The sequence below is a fragment of the Eleginops maclovinus genome, chromosome 19 (assembly GCF_036324505.1).
Source record: "Eleginops maclovinus isolate JMC-PN-2008 ecotype Puerto Natales chromosome 19, JC_Emac_rtc_rv5, whole genome shotgun sequence".
Lineage (NCBI taxonomy): Eukaryota > Metazoa > Chordata > Actinopteri > Perciformes > Eleginopidae > Eleginops > Eleginops maclovinus.
In genome coordinates, this window is record NC_086367.1 from 24,120,149 (window position 1) to 24,135,125 (window position 14,977).

Consider the following 14,977-nt stretch of genomic DNA (forward strand, 5'->3'; position numbering starts at 1 on the left):
GGAGGAGGAGGAGGAGGAATAATGAGTTCAAGTTTCACAAACAATATCTAAAGATCTGAGTGAGGGGCCGACGCACAATCTCTGGATGCGGGACACGATGGTGTTGAACGCAGCCTGGATGTCGGCCGTGGTGCAGGTGCAGACCACCGGGAGCTGCTGGTTCTGCAGCAGGTCGGACAGATACTGGGAGGAGGGGGAAATGCAAATGAGTATGAACATTTCAAGAGATTAAAATAGCATGGCTTCATTGTGAAACGCATATGAATATATTTTACCAGCTGTCCTTTAATAAGAACAATGAATGCTTTCCAAATATACCCTTATTTATTTGTGTTGTCTTTTTTTTGTATAGAGACTATGGCATACAGTATATGTACCACTCCGGTCAATCATCACTTAAAATAAAGAGTATAGAGAATATAATTTAAAGCAATGATTGCAACATTTATGAAGGCCAGGTATGAAGACATCAGTGGGTTGTTTTCCTCACCTGGCCCTGCCAGTCTGAGGTGTTAATGAGGATGATGCTGTCGGGGAGCTGGTTATCAGAGACCAGGATGTGATTCAGCTGATCGTACACCGTCTTCCTGGGGATCTACGGAGGGAAACAACCTGTCACTAACAGCCATCACCAGGAACCCCCCCCCCCCCCCTCCATTATTAACACAAGTCTTTTTCATTTTATATATTTGTAATAAATATGAATAAGGTGCAGTTGTGTCCTCCGACCTGCAGGTGGCAGCGTGTGTCCAGAGAGCGCTCGTTGTCCAGGCTGTTGGCTCTCTCGTTCTGCGGTCGGCTCGGCTGACGCTCCTTCAGGGAGGTACTGCGACCTCTACGACCCGCCAACTTCGGCTCCTGCCTGTCAACCACAACAAAAACAACATCATTTAGAAAACAACACGTATATATGAAAATGTGTAAATACATGTTACATCAACAGCTTTATAATAACAACAACAATAATACAAATAAATGTATAATAATAACAACAACAATAATAATAATAATAATAATAATCATAATAATCATAATAAAAAAATAAATTAAAATAATAATAATAATAATGATAACAATAATAATAATAATAATTATAATAATAATAATAACAATAATAATAATGATAACAATAATAATAATAATAATTATAATAATAATAATAATAATAATAATAATAATAAATAAATAAATAAAAATAATAATAATAATAATAACAATAATAATAATAATAATGATAACAATAATACAAATAAATGTATAATAATAATAATCATAACAATAATAATAATAATAATTATAATAATAATTATAATAATAATAATAATAATAATAATAATAATAATAATAATAATAATAATAATAATAATAATAATAATGCATTCAATAAAAAACATTTAAAAATTAGTTCCTAAAAAATAATTACAAAATATCAAAAACAGGAATAGAAAATGAATAAACCCAGGTATATATTGTTGACATATAATAAACATTATGTTTAAATGCTTTTAGGGCACTTTGCATTCCCATTCAGTTGAAATAAGCTCCTGAGCTCTGAAGCATCCTGCAGGTGCAAGCTTCAAACAGGTGTGTTTTAGTTACAGATGTATTTCTACCTGTTGGAAGAGATTATTAGAGACTCTGTCTTCGTCATCTTGCCGATGGGAGGCAGTCTCTCCAGAAACGTGTCCATGTTGTCCATCTCCAGCTCCGTGGTGGGGGTCACCGCCTCCGGCTGATCCTGAGGGGTAAAGAAAGTGCATTATTCTTTGCAAAACACCTTAAATGTCCTTTATGACTGCAGACTCAAGCACTAACAGATTAAAAGTGTCTTCTTACTGTATGTGAAGCTTATTTTCACACTTTCTTCAGTTATATATTGCCTTCCAATAACAGCACTTTTGCTCTGGAGATTGAAGGGTTAATAAACTCACAAAGGAGACGATATCCGAGATGTTGTCTTCTGGAAACTTGGGCCCGGCGCTCTTTGTTTTATCTGTGTCAATCTGCAGCCACACGGAGAGGAAGATAATAAACCAGGAGCTTTTATTTCACAGAAAGCAGAGAGTTATTTTATTGAAACCTCAGCAGGAGCCCTGAGGTCACACAAAGAAACGGGACCAGGTGATGAAGGGTGGGAAAATCTGACTGTTACTGTGGTGCTGGATTTTAGTCGTCACTCTGGTCAGCCTGCAGCTTTTTCACTTTGGATTAATAACCCAGTTTGTTTAAAGGATTAGGCAAGTTGATATGTAACGCACATAAGGCAATTCAAAGCATTTTGCAAAAACTTCAAAAGCTTAAAGACATAATGCAAAAACAGCACAGCCTAAAATGACATTTGCATACATCTGAAAAGCCAAACGATGATGCTCAGATGAGACAGGTATAGAATGTAAGAGTAAAAGTCACATTGACGTGTTAGACATGAATACGTTGATTAAGTTAAGGGCAGTAAACCAAAGGGGACATTTTATACCACATTCTTTAGGCTTTTACTGGTGTGTTCTTCATCAGGCGTCACATTTTATTCCATACTGTTTGTTAGAAAGGCTCCGATTCCCCAAAACACCTCTGCTAGAGGGATTTGGTGCACCTCAGAAAGTCATATTTTATCTATTGTTTCTTTTGTAATAAGTGCCTGTTTTGTAATCTTTAGCTTTGCTATTTTAAAGGCTTTTGGTTTAATTCCACGTGCCTTTATCTGTAAGTTGTTTCAGAGAGTTTCCCACCCGACAGAATCTATACTTAACACCTAGAGGGAATCCTGAATATGCATTTAAGTTGAGGTTGCATGCCGAAATTTGCAGTAGGAAACCCCTGCAGAAGATTTTTGGACTGTTGTATAAGTCGTTTTAACGGCCGTGTCTCACCGGGCTCGGGGGCTCCCGGTGGCTCCGGACGCTGTGGAGGCTGCCGATCTCTGTCTGAGAGCTGGAGAGAGACACACCCTCGAAATATGGCCTGAAAGACGAGAAATCAGAACATCAATCACTTTAAATCAACACGATTCCTCCTGTGGGTCTGTTTACAGCGCAGTACTGGGAATAAAGTAAATCAGATGAATGACGACTCATTCCTGAAGCTCCGTCTGCAGGAATGAGTCCTAAAACCCAGACATGACGTTTTAATCCAAAATCACACGGAGAAATCCCATTGGACCAGGGAGATGCTGCCTTCACGGTCGGACTACAGATCACTCAGGTATCTTTAAACACACACACACAGGTGAACACACACTTGAGTTTGGGTTTGGGCGTGCTCAGGACGCTGTCGTCGTCGTCCAGCTCCGGCCCGCTGTCGCTCGGGTTCTCAAACTCCACGCTGTCCAGATCCAGATCCTCCTCCTCCACCTCGGGCGGGGGCTCCGCAGGGTCCTGCTCCGAGTCCAGCACCTACACACACACACACACACACACACACACACACACACACACACACACACACACACACACACACACACACACACACACACACACACACACACACACACACACACACACACACACACACACACACACACAGCGTTGAAAAGCACCTTCACTTAAGTTATTTTTCTCCTGCTTCTTTCTCCTTCTTCTCCTTGCAATGCCGAGGTGCCTTTGAGCAGGGCACCTCCCCCTAACACTGCTCCCAGTTGCTCTCCAATAGCTCCCCACTGCTCCCATTACATGCTGTGGGAAACGCAGTGTTTCAGTAAAGGGTCTGACGGCGGAAACACTCACCTCGTCTGAGACTCTGAAGCGCTTCAGCAGGGCGACGACTCTCTGCTTAAAGTTCTGCTGCTAAAACACACACACACACACACACACACACACACACACACACACACACACACACACACACACACACACACACACACACACACACACACACACACACACACACACACACACACACACACACACACACACACACACACACACACACACACACACACACACACACACACACACACACACAGTTAAGTCAGTGAACCTGTTAGTTACTACAGCGCTGAGATTTTACTGGCAGCTGAAGCATGTATTGATCTCCCTGCATGTGAGTCAATAATCAGAAACAGAGGGGTTCTGTCTACTGCCGCTCACTGAGCGCTATAACAACACATGTTAACTCATTAAAGCTCATCTAACTGGCTTTATATTACTTTCTTGTCCTTTGCAATTCTTCCAGTTGAATCCTAATATTACCCGGCTTAATGTTGAACTCAGAGCAAAGCAATGTTCAGTCTGACTGTAAGAACAATGAGCTCCTCTGGAGAACAAAGATGTGCCTACAACAATAAAGATCTATCAAAAAGTGTCTTGGAATTAGGACACATTTATCAGATGATGCTGACTAAGGTGGCTTTTTTAAACACTGAACGTGGATGCAACTGTCCAGGCTGATATTTCCTGCCTGTTTTTCTTTCCTCACATTTATTTTATTCCTTAGAGAAAATTAACAAATGTTTGCGTGCATGCTCTCCTGTGGAGCTGCCCTGTGCTGCATGACGTCCTGGTCTCTTACTCTGGTGATGGACGGCGTCCTCACGATGGACCTCCTCTGCTTCTTCGGCTTCCTCACGTCGTACTCGTCATCCTCCAGATCCTGAAACAACACGGAGACGTTCAAACACAGCCTCTCATGCAGGCTGACGACGGCTTTAAGATGTTCTGTAGTGCAAGGACAGATGCTTTAATGTCCTTTAAAGAGCGAGAGCAGCTGATTACCTTCAGAGGGTCGCACAGAATCCCTTAAAATGTTGACTCAGTTAAGGGAAAGAGGTTAAGGAGAGGTGTTGTCTTCCCTTACGGTCTTTTATGCACTTTAAAGTACTTCAGGGTGCTTTGGTGCCGCTGATTTCACCTTAAGGACACTTTAACTGCCACTTAAAGGTGAGTCTTAAGTTAAGGTGTTTTGCAGAGGACTCACCTGTCCCTGCACGGCGTCGTCACTGGCCTCCTGCTCCGAGGAGAAGCTCTCGTACTCTTCCTCTGAGTAGTTATCTGAAGAGGAGGAGGACAGAAGAAGACCTTGTACTTACTTTAATTTCCTTAAAAAGCATGCATGATGAAGAGCACATGGGGGGGGTGTTAAGAGTACCTGAGCATTTGATCTTGGGTCCCTCGCTGAGCGCCACGTCCTCGTGGTCGATGGGCTGGCTGCTCAGAGAGAAGATCCAGATCTCAGCCACCTTCCCCTGCAGCTCCTTCTGGTGGGAGCAGAGGGGGAGAACCTGGCCTCCCTCTGGGGGGTGCTGCATCACCTGGGGGAGAGATATGGTCACTTTGCATCCAAAACTCACGCGATGCAGACACTAAACTGCTGGAGAAATGGCTGTTTAGGAGTCTTTTTATGTCTGAAATGAACCTCTTGCTGTTAGTCTCTGTTTCTGTGAGTTAGGGGTGGGTGTAAGGCTCTCCTCTCAGACCCCAGCTGCTGATTGTGACCTTAATTATCTCCACTGAGCTTTAGGAGCCACATGGGGTCGGATTAGTGCGTCAAGACACAAAGATCTAAAGGCTTTATTGTCACATGAAGAAGAGAACCCTCCCTTATACTGCAAAGAGCCTTTGAGTCACAGAAAAAGCTCCTAATGAATATATATTATTATTATTACCTCTGCCATGTCGATGGACCCCCCCCGCGAGGGTCTTGTACCCCAGGATGGTTCTGTTCTTGTACCTCTTCCTCCTCTGCAGCAGGATCTGCAGCTTGTTGCCCTCCCGCTTCAGGAAGTGAGGGTACTGGGGGGGGGGGGGCATAGGACAGAGAAAAGCTAGAGTCAAAATGTATTCTTAAAAAAAGACTGAAAGTGTTAATTGATTTGTATTTTGAGTGGCTTCTATTTCTGTTCATTGACTCAGCTTTAATAAACTAAACACTGACACTGTGTGTCTGAGCTGGATTTGGCTGACAGTAAAAAAGAAAATAACTTTCATAAAGTTTTCATTTTAGCGAGGATAATTAGAGTGACATTTTGCTAATTGAACCACGCCCAAATATAAAGTAAAAGGGAAGTGAAATCTATCATTTCTGGTCAAGAAACACCAACATATGTGTTTTGAGCTTTTAATGGGACTTGTTAATCATAAATACAACATTTATCTTTTTAACCCTCTTCCTCTGTGCACACACCATGAGGCTCTTCCACCGACAGTATTTTAGGAATAAACAATAAGTTTCCAAGCAGGGAATGTAGTAAAGCCTCCCACACACACCCTGCAGCCCCTCCCTTTAATACAGAAACAAAGGCAAATCAAAGATTAAATGGTTCATTTGACCAGCTGTAGTTCTTGTTTATAACCTAATAGTAGTTTGTACTTTGTTTGTTTGTTTACCTGCAGAGAGAAGGTGAGAGCGAGGTCGGTCTCCACGGATCCTCCGGGGGGCAGTACGATCTCATGGGACCGCAGGATCCGCTTCGAGCCCTGCAGAATAACACGTCATACATCATAATAATAATATCAAAAATAACTGCTGTTTTATTTATTTGTTTGTAGGAGTGGGTTTGTCTATAATATTATCTATTCATTTATATTTAATATGTATTATCTTTCTACTGTTTACAAGTATTAATTAGATTCTGGATGGATTAAAAGGTGGAAAGAATTATAATAAATATAAAAGAGAATATATTTAATTGTTTTTATTATTTTTCAGTTATCTTATATTATTATATATTATTATTATTATTATTATTATATATTATTATTATTATTATTATTAATAATAATATTATTATTATTAAGAATAATTTTAATAATAATATTATTATTAATAATAATATTATTATTATTAATAATAATAATAATAATATTATTATTATTATTATTATTAATAATAATATTATTATTATTAAGAATAATTTTAATAATAATATTATTATTAATAATAATAATAATATTATTATTATTAATAATAATAATAATAATATTAATATTATTATTATTATTAATATTATTATTATTATATTATTATTATTATTATTATTATATATTATTATTATTAATATTATTATTATTATTAATATTATTAATTTCATTTTATTGATCTATTTTATTTTTCTTTAAAAAAGAGTATTTAAAATACTTGAAATCTATCATTATTATTACAACTGTTTTCATATAAAGATAATTATTATTAAAATGCTGCATTTTATATAAATATAATTGGTTTTAAAATGTTTGTGTTATTTGATTATATTTTAATTATTTTAGTTCATTAATTGTTTCATTTTATTTGATCTATTTTTTGTATCTTCATTATTTAAATGTTAGAGATTACTTATAAATCTATCAATATTATCACAGCTGTTTTAATATAAAGATAATTAAAATAAAATAGATAAATAAAAGGCTTAAGGTTAATATGAAATATGTGTGTGTGTGTGTGTGTGTGTGTGTGTGTGTGTGTGTGTGTGTGTGTGTGTGTGTGTGTGTGTGTGTGTGTTTTACCTGTATTTTCACGGCGATCACCACAGAGATGAGCTCCTTGTCGATCTCTCTCATCACCACCAGCTTCTTCAGAGTCAACGTGCACAGCCTGCAGAAAGAGACACACACACACACACACACACACACACACACACACACACACACACACACACACACACACACACACACACACACACACACACACACACACACACACACACACACACACACACACACACACACACACACACACACACACACACACACACACACACACACACACAGGTTTAGTAACACAGCTGGAAACACACACACATGAGTCAGTCACAAACACAGGTGTGTGTGTGTGTGTGTGTGTGTGTGTGTGTGTGTGTGTAGTAAACAGGCCACTCGTAGTGTTTCCTTCTACAGACTCTAATTACTTTACTAATTAGTCTAAAAGAAACTTCATCTGAACTGAAAACTAGTTCAACAGACAGATGACAGATTGTATTGAACAGGAAGTTGTGGTCGTTATCAGAATGTATTGTGGACAAAGACAACGTTTAAAAGAGTGATTGAATGTGTTAATGCATGCTGAGCTAACCCCTCTCCCACCACCATATGGGGGAGGGGGGGGGTTGTTGGCGCCACACGCTGCTTTAACAAACCCGTCACGATTTTTTGAGAAACTTCCTCAAAAGAGGAGAGTGAGAAACAAACAGAGGCTTTTCTTCTGAGGGTCTTTTGAGTCCTGCAGACAGAGACATTTATCCCCGCTCTTTATCCACCGGAGCTCTCAAAACACCCGGTGACATCACTGCTCAAAGATCTGGGGGAAACAACACGCCATGTTTTCCATCAGCGAGAAAAGGAGGTCCAACAACTCTTTAAAGTAGAGACGCTACATACTGATATACACCTGAACATCAGCAGGAGAGGACTCTTTAAAGTAGAGACTCTACATACTGATATACACCTGAACATCAGCAGGAGAGGACTCTTTAAAGTAGAGACACTACATACTGATATACACCTGAACATCAGCAGGAGAGGACTCTTTAAAGTAGAGACACTACATACTGATATACACCTGAACATCAGCAGGAGAGGACTCTTTAAAGTAGAGACACTACATACTGATATACACCTGAACATCAGCAGGAGAGGACTCTTTAAAGTAGAGACACTACATACTGATATACACCTGAACATCAGCAGGAGAGGACTCTTTAAAGTAGAGACACTACATACTGATATACACCTGAACATCAGCAGGAGAGGACTCTTTAAAGTAGAGACACTACATACTGATATACACCTGAACATCAGCAGGAGAGGACTCTTTAAAGTAGAGACTCTACATACTGATATACACCTGAACATCAGCAGGAGAGGACTCTTTAAAGTAGAGATGCTACATACTGATATACACCTGAACATCAGCAGGAGAGGACTCTTTAAAGTAGAGACACTACATACTGATATACACCTGAACATCAGCAGGAGAGGACTCTTTAAAGTAGAGACATTACATACTGATATACACCTGAACATCAGCAGGAGAGGACTCTTTAAAGTAGAGACACTACATACTGATATACACCTGAACATCAGCAGGAGAGGACTCTTTAAAGTAGAGACACTACATACTGATATACACCTGAACATCAGCAGGAGAGGACTCTTTAAAGTAGAGACTCTACATACTGATATACACCTGAACATCAGCAGGAGAGGACTCTTTAAAGTAGAGACTCTACATACTGATATACACCTGAACATCAGCAGGAGAGGACTCTTTAAAGTAGAGACTCTACATACTGATATACACCTGAACATCAGCAGGAGAGGACTCTTTAAAGTAGAGACTCTACATACTGATATATACCTGAACATCAGCAGGAGAGGACTCTTTAAAGTAGAGACACTACATACTGATATACACCTGAACATCAGCAGGAGAGGACTCTTTAAAGTAGAGACTCTACATACTGATATACACCTGAACATCAGCAGGAGAGGACTCTTTAAAGTAGAGACTCTACATACTGATATACACCTGAACATCAGCAGGAGAGGACTCTTTAAAGTAGAGATGCTACATACTGATATACACCTGAACATCAGCAGGAGAGGACTCTTTAAAGTAGAGACACTACATACTGATATACACCTGAACATCAGCAGGAGAGGACTCTTTAAAGTAGAGACACTACATACTGATATACACCTGAACATCAGCAGGAGAGGACTCTTTAAAGTAGAGACGCTACATACTGATATACACCTGAACATCAGCAGGAGAGGACTCTTTAAAGTAGAGACACTACATACTGATATACACCTGAACATCAGCAGGAGAGGACTCTTTAAAGTAGAGACTCTACATACTGATATACACCTGAACATCAGCAGGAGAGGACTCTTTAAAGTAGAGACTACATACTGATATACACCTGAACATCAGCAGGAGAGGACTCTTTAAAGTAGAGACTCTACATACTGATATACACCTGAACATCAGCAGGAGAGGACTCTTTAAAGTCTGCCCCTCAGCATCAGAGGGACATGGCACAGGGAACCTTTCTCTCCCGGAGAAACCTCAGGAACAATGGACCCACCCCACAGAGCACTGCATTGTTTCCCGCCCTCACACGGACAATGCGCAGCACTGTTTTATCCCACAGCACCATGCATCCCAGTTATGCTCTAGGTGGCCGATGTTGGTTTGCAGAGGCGGGGAAATGATATCTGCTCGGTGGAAAAAGTCACAAAGGGGTTTATCGTGCGAGTGCTGAGCGTGCCCGATGAGCTAATCTGCAGAAAGAAGCAGCGAAACATTTGACTTCTCCTGAAACAGAACTTTATGAGAGGATCTGGGCTGAACTACTTCTCTTTGTCTTTGTGGCGTAACACTCTGCCATGAGAGCGACTTTCAGGGACGTTTTCCCACCAAAGCTGTTCAGTTTCACCATACGGCCTTCAACTGGTGGTCATTCTGTCAGCTAGATGTATATGTCTTAAGGTCCTTGATAGTTGTATTATACCAGTACAGTGATGGTTGGGGCTGGCTTCCTATTCCATGTACGTGTTAGCGTTAGCATCTGATGAATGATTTGGACGAAAATCCAGATCAGACGGAGAGTTTGAGTCTGAACTCAGTCATTTAAAACCTCAGGGTAGAAACTGATCAGATTATATTCAACGTATTTTGGTTATTCTTCTCGAGTGATGCCTCTGTAGTTCTGAGTTCGCACTAAAACTACTTTTAGGAACTTAAAGGGATTTTTCAGGATAATTTGGTTACGTTTCAAATTGTTGTTCCTATTCTTAACAAATATTTAGTGTCTGGTGCTTAATACAGATTTCATGAGGTAGATTTGGTCAGATATTCTAAGTCCTGTGTCAAATGTTCTTGTGAGTTTTTATGACGTCATCCTGTTTGGATTTAGCCAAGCTTCAAATGACTAAAAGTCTGTGGGATTCAGTTTATCTTAAAGTCTGAAACCAGTTAAATTATTGATCATTTTAAAGTAATTTCTCACCAAAACAGGCGTTGTCTTAATTCAAATATTGATATTTCCTGAATATCTTTGGGGTTTTGACTGAGAAAATGTGTCATTTAAAGACTTAAAGATCACCTTTTTACTTAATGATAGAGACGGATCAATAGTACAGCAGTGGCTCAGTCAGTGGGGGCTTGGACTGGGAATCGTAGGGTCGCCGGTTCAAGTCCCCGAACAGACTTGAAATATGGAAGTTGGACTGCTACTTGGAGAGTTCCCAGTTCACCTCCTAGGCCCTGCTGTGGTGCCCTTGAGCAAGGCACCGGACACCTCCAATCCCCCCTCCCCATTGCTCCCCGGGCGCTGCACAATAGCTGCCCGCTGCTCCCAGTCCTAGGATGGGTTAAATGCAGAGGACTGATTTCACTGTGTGTGCTCTGCTGTGTGCATGTATGTGACAATAAAGAGGGTTTCATCCTCCCATTCTGTCTCTCATGTTAATGGAAGAACTAGAGAGAGTTTTTAGCTTAAGGATAAAAAAATATACTTCTCTATCTTTCATCTCTCTCCAAAATAAGGGAACAGACATTTCCCTTTCATTACAAATTCAGTGATTGAAATGTCCCGTTAAACGTCTGTTTTATTGTTTTGGATATTTGTCCTTTATGATGATAAAAATGGAGCCGCTGCGATGCATGAAACATTTCAGGCTTAATCTGAGCAAAAAGTATTACCGTCTCGTCCAAAAAAGAATAAAAAATAAAGCCGAGGCTGCCCTCAGTTAATGCATGCACTGAGCCTCTGTGTGTGTGTGTGTGTGTGTGTGTGTGTGTGTGTGTGTGTGTGTGTGTGTGTGTGTGTGTGTGTGTGTGTGTGTGTGTGTGTGTGTGTGTGTGTGTGTGAGAGTCACACACAGCGGCTGTTTCTGTTCAGCAAAAGAGCAACATGTCCTCCCGTCTGCAGGATCAGCAGGACGCTTCTTAACAGCAAACACGTCTTCTGCCAACAACAACAACAACAACAACAACAACACTACAGGAGGCTGATTCAGAGAGAGTGTTAACACCTACTGAAGCAGCTTCCTGCCCCCCCCCCCCCCCCCCCCGTACACGAAGGCACTTAAAATAGATGCCTGGACACGATGTAAGAATGGAGTTAATGGAGTCTCAGATATCATGAAGCAGGACCAGAGGTTTCCCTCCATGAAGCAGAGCAGCTCAGAGGCGTTCATGGTCTGAATCCGGAGGGAAATCAGTCCTATTTCAGGAAGTTTGAGCTGAAAAGCAATTTTAAAGAATGCAAAAAATATACAAGAGAGTGATGGAAAGTAAAAGAATTCAAAAGAAAGGCAAGTTTATTTCTAGCACCTTTCAACACAAGGAGATTCAAAGCGCTTTGAAAGAAAGAGCAGAAGAAAGCAAGAATGAATATGAAAGGAAAAGGAGAGAAAGGAAGTGAAATAAAGAAAGTGAAATAAAGAAAGTGAAATAAAGGAAGTGAAATAAAGAAAGTGAAATAAAGGAAGTGAAGTAAAGGAAGTGAAGTAAAGGAAGTGAGTAAAGATGGAGGGAATAGTTCAAAGGTGTTTTTCTGACTTGTGAAAAATTTCTTATAGTTTCAAAAATCACTAAAAACTGATCTTTCAGCGAAAGGTAGAAATACTCTGTCGATCCCAAAGAGCAAAAGTGTACAAAAATATTCTGATTCATAAAACAGGGTGACATGTTTTCCTTTAGATAGATGGAAGAGGAGGGTTCAATATTTTATTTTATCTCTGCATTATTTCTGATAACCGCAAACCACTAGAGGTGTTATTTGAACACTGGATCTCCACTGGTCTGTGATGGGACGGTCAGACTTCAGAACAGATGTGTTTCAGCCTTTCGTTCTCTGAAACAAAGTCCAATTTCTGAAGTGAATTTGGATTCAGGGCGATTCTGTTCAGCGAGGCTGAATGAAGACGAGCGGGAAAATGGCGCGCAGCAGTCCTTCCTGACCTCCCCAAGTTACTCTGACATCTGATCTCGACTTGTGTAGAAAAAACTAAACAAGTGTTTTTTCCTGGCAGGATTTCTCCGTATTCTTCATGAGCAGTGTTCAGGTTCTGGCAGATTTTAGGGTCCAGTTTATTTCTCTGCTGTCACACTAACATTTATGCTGTTGGGCTTTGAAGGCTGTGTGTATGGTCTGCCAGGGGAGAATTTTGAGTGGTTTGTCACACACTCTTTCCTAGATTACACTCAGAAAACTGGCATCGCTTTGATCTCTGTTTACGATTATTTAGATGCTTTAAAATATATTCTTTCCCCAAAGCTGAGAGCCAAAGGGAAGGACTTCCCTCTGCAGAACTTAATTGTACAGCTATAGAGAGCAGCGGGGAGGTTGTACTTCTGCAGTGGAGCCTGAAGGCAGCATCTCCCTGGTTCCCTCCACAAACAGCCAATGGGATTTCTCTATTGATTTTGGATCATGCAGGAAATAATCTCTATGCAACACATTTAGTTCACGTCACCACCGCTAAGCTAAAGGAGGCTAATGTTGGGCTATAAAGAACTACAGCACGGTCACATGACTTCACGTCACCACCGCTAAGCTAAAGGAGGCTAATGTTGGGCTATAAAGGAACTACAGCACGGTCACATGACTTCACGTCACCACCGCTAAGCTAAAGGAGGCTAATGTTGGGCTATAAAGGAACTACAGCACGGTCACATGACTTCACGTCACCACCGCTAAGCTAAAGGAGGCTAATGTTGGGCTATAAAGGAACTACAGCACGGTCACATGACTTCACGTCACCACCGCTAAGCTAAAGGAGGCTAATGTTGGGCTATAAAGGAACTACAGCACGGTCACATGACTTCACGTCTCCACCGCTAAGCTAAAGGAGGCTAATGTTGGACTATAGAGGAACTACAGCACGGTCACATGACTTCACGTCTCCACCGCTAAGCTAAAGGAGGCTAATGTTGGGCTATAAAGGAACTACAGCACGGTCACATGACTTCAGGTCACCACCGCTAAGCTAAAGGAAGCTAATGTTGGGCTATAAAGGAACTACAGCACGGTCACATGACTTCACGTCTCCACCGCTAAGCTAAAGGAGGCTAATGTTGGGCTATAAAGGAACTACAGCACGGTCACATGACTTCACGTCTCCACCGCTAAGCTAAAGGCGGCTAACGTTGGGCTATAAAGGAACTACAGCACGGTCACATGACTTCACGTCTCCACCGCTAAGCTAAAGGCGGCTAACGTTGGGTTATAAAGGAACTACAGCACGGTCACATGACTTCACGTCACCACCGCTAAGCTAAAGGCGGCTAACGTTGGGCTATAAAGGAGGATATGTCCTCTTTAATGTCCTTTACGAACAGCGGCGACCTTTGGGTCGCATTGACGTTTTCTCAGAGCAAGACGAGCAGCAGGATCTGTTTACCGTTAAATCTGAAACACAAGACTGGCTGCACATGAAGCAATCTCTTACACACACACACACACACACACACACACACACACACACACACACACACACAGACGTATAACACGCTGCACGGATCTCCAGAGGTTGCCATGGAAATACTTATTTTTCTCCTCCTCTGATGTAGGTTACACATCAGTTGTGAATAAATTGTGTGTGTGTGTGTGTGTGTGTGTGTGTGTGTGTGTGTGTGTGTGTGTGTGTGTAAGATGCATTTCTTCTGTACAGACATTTCCATCAGGGCTGAGATCTCGAGGGAACAGCAGCAGCATTTCTCCGCCACATTTTTACAGCTTCTTCTCAGAGTTTCTCTCCTTATTCTGCAGTAGAAATGCTGTCCAATATGAGCCAAAAACTGACGTACATTGCCAAATATTTTCAGAAATAAACATATATTGAAACTGTAATTTTCTTCTGTCTGTTTCCAAATATGTGGCTTATTTATAAAAAGCTCTCTCAGTGCACAGCTCTAACAGACGCCCCACATTGTGCTTCATGCAGGAAGTGATGTAAGGACAAATATCCTGTTGTTTTTGATCGGATTCCCGATTGTTGTCGAGGATTCACTGTTTTCTTATTTGAAGGAAACAAGC

General features: G+C 40.8%; 1 protein-coding gene and 1 long non-coding RNA gene across 2 annotated transcripts in view; one reads left to right on the plus strand and one right to left on the minus strand.

Moving 5' to 3' along the window:
• Nucleotides 1-14,977, plus strand: part of LOC134881330 (uncharacterized) — a 253,336-nt gene that overhangs the window by 171,532 nt on the left and 66,827 nt on the right. The window lies entirely within an intron of this gene.
• pacs2 (phosphofurin acidic cluster sorting protein 2) overlaps nt 1-14,977 on the minus strand; it is a 44,137-nt gene that overhangs the window by 10,912 nt on the left and 18,248 nt on the right. Inside the window, 15 exon segments of the mRNA XM_063908070.1 lie at nt 77-183; nt 491-595; nt 730-862; nt 1,614-1,738; nt 1,932-2,003; nt 2,871-2,961; nt 3,238-3,392; nt 3,723-3,782; nt 4,507-4,587; nt 4,912-4,985; nt 5,083-5,245; nt 5,600-5,623; nt 5,625-5,726; nt 6,321-6,410; nt 7,437-7,524. Coding sequence (XP_063764140.1) covers nt 77-183; nt 491-595; nt 730-862; nt 1,614-1,738; nt 1,932-2,003; nt 2,871-2,961; nt 3,238-3,392; nt 3,723-3,782; nt 4,507-4,587; nt 4,912-4,985; nt 5,083-5,245; nt 5,600-5,623; nt 5,625-5,726; nt 6,321-6,410; nt 7,437-7,524 — 1,470 coding nt within the window.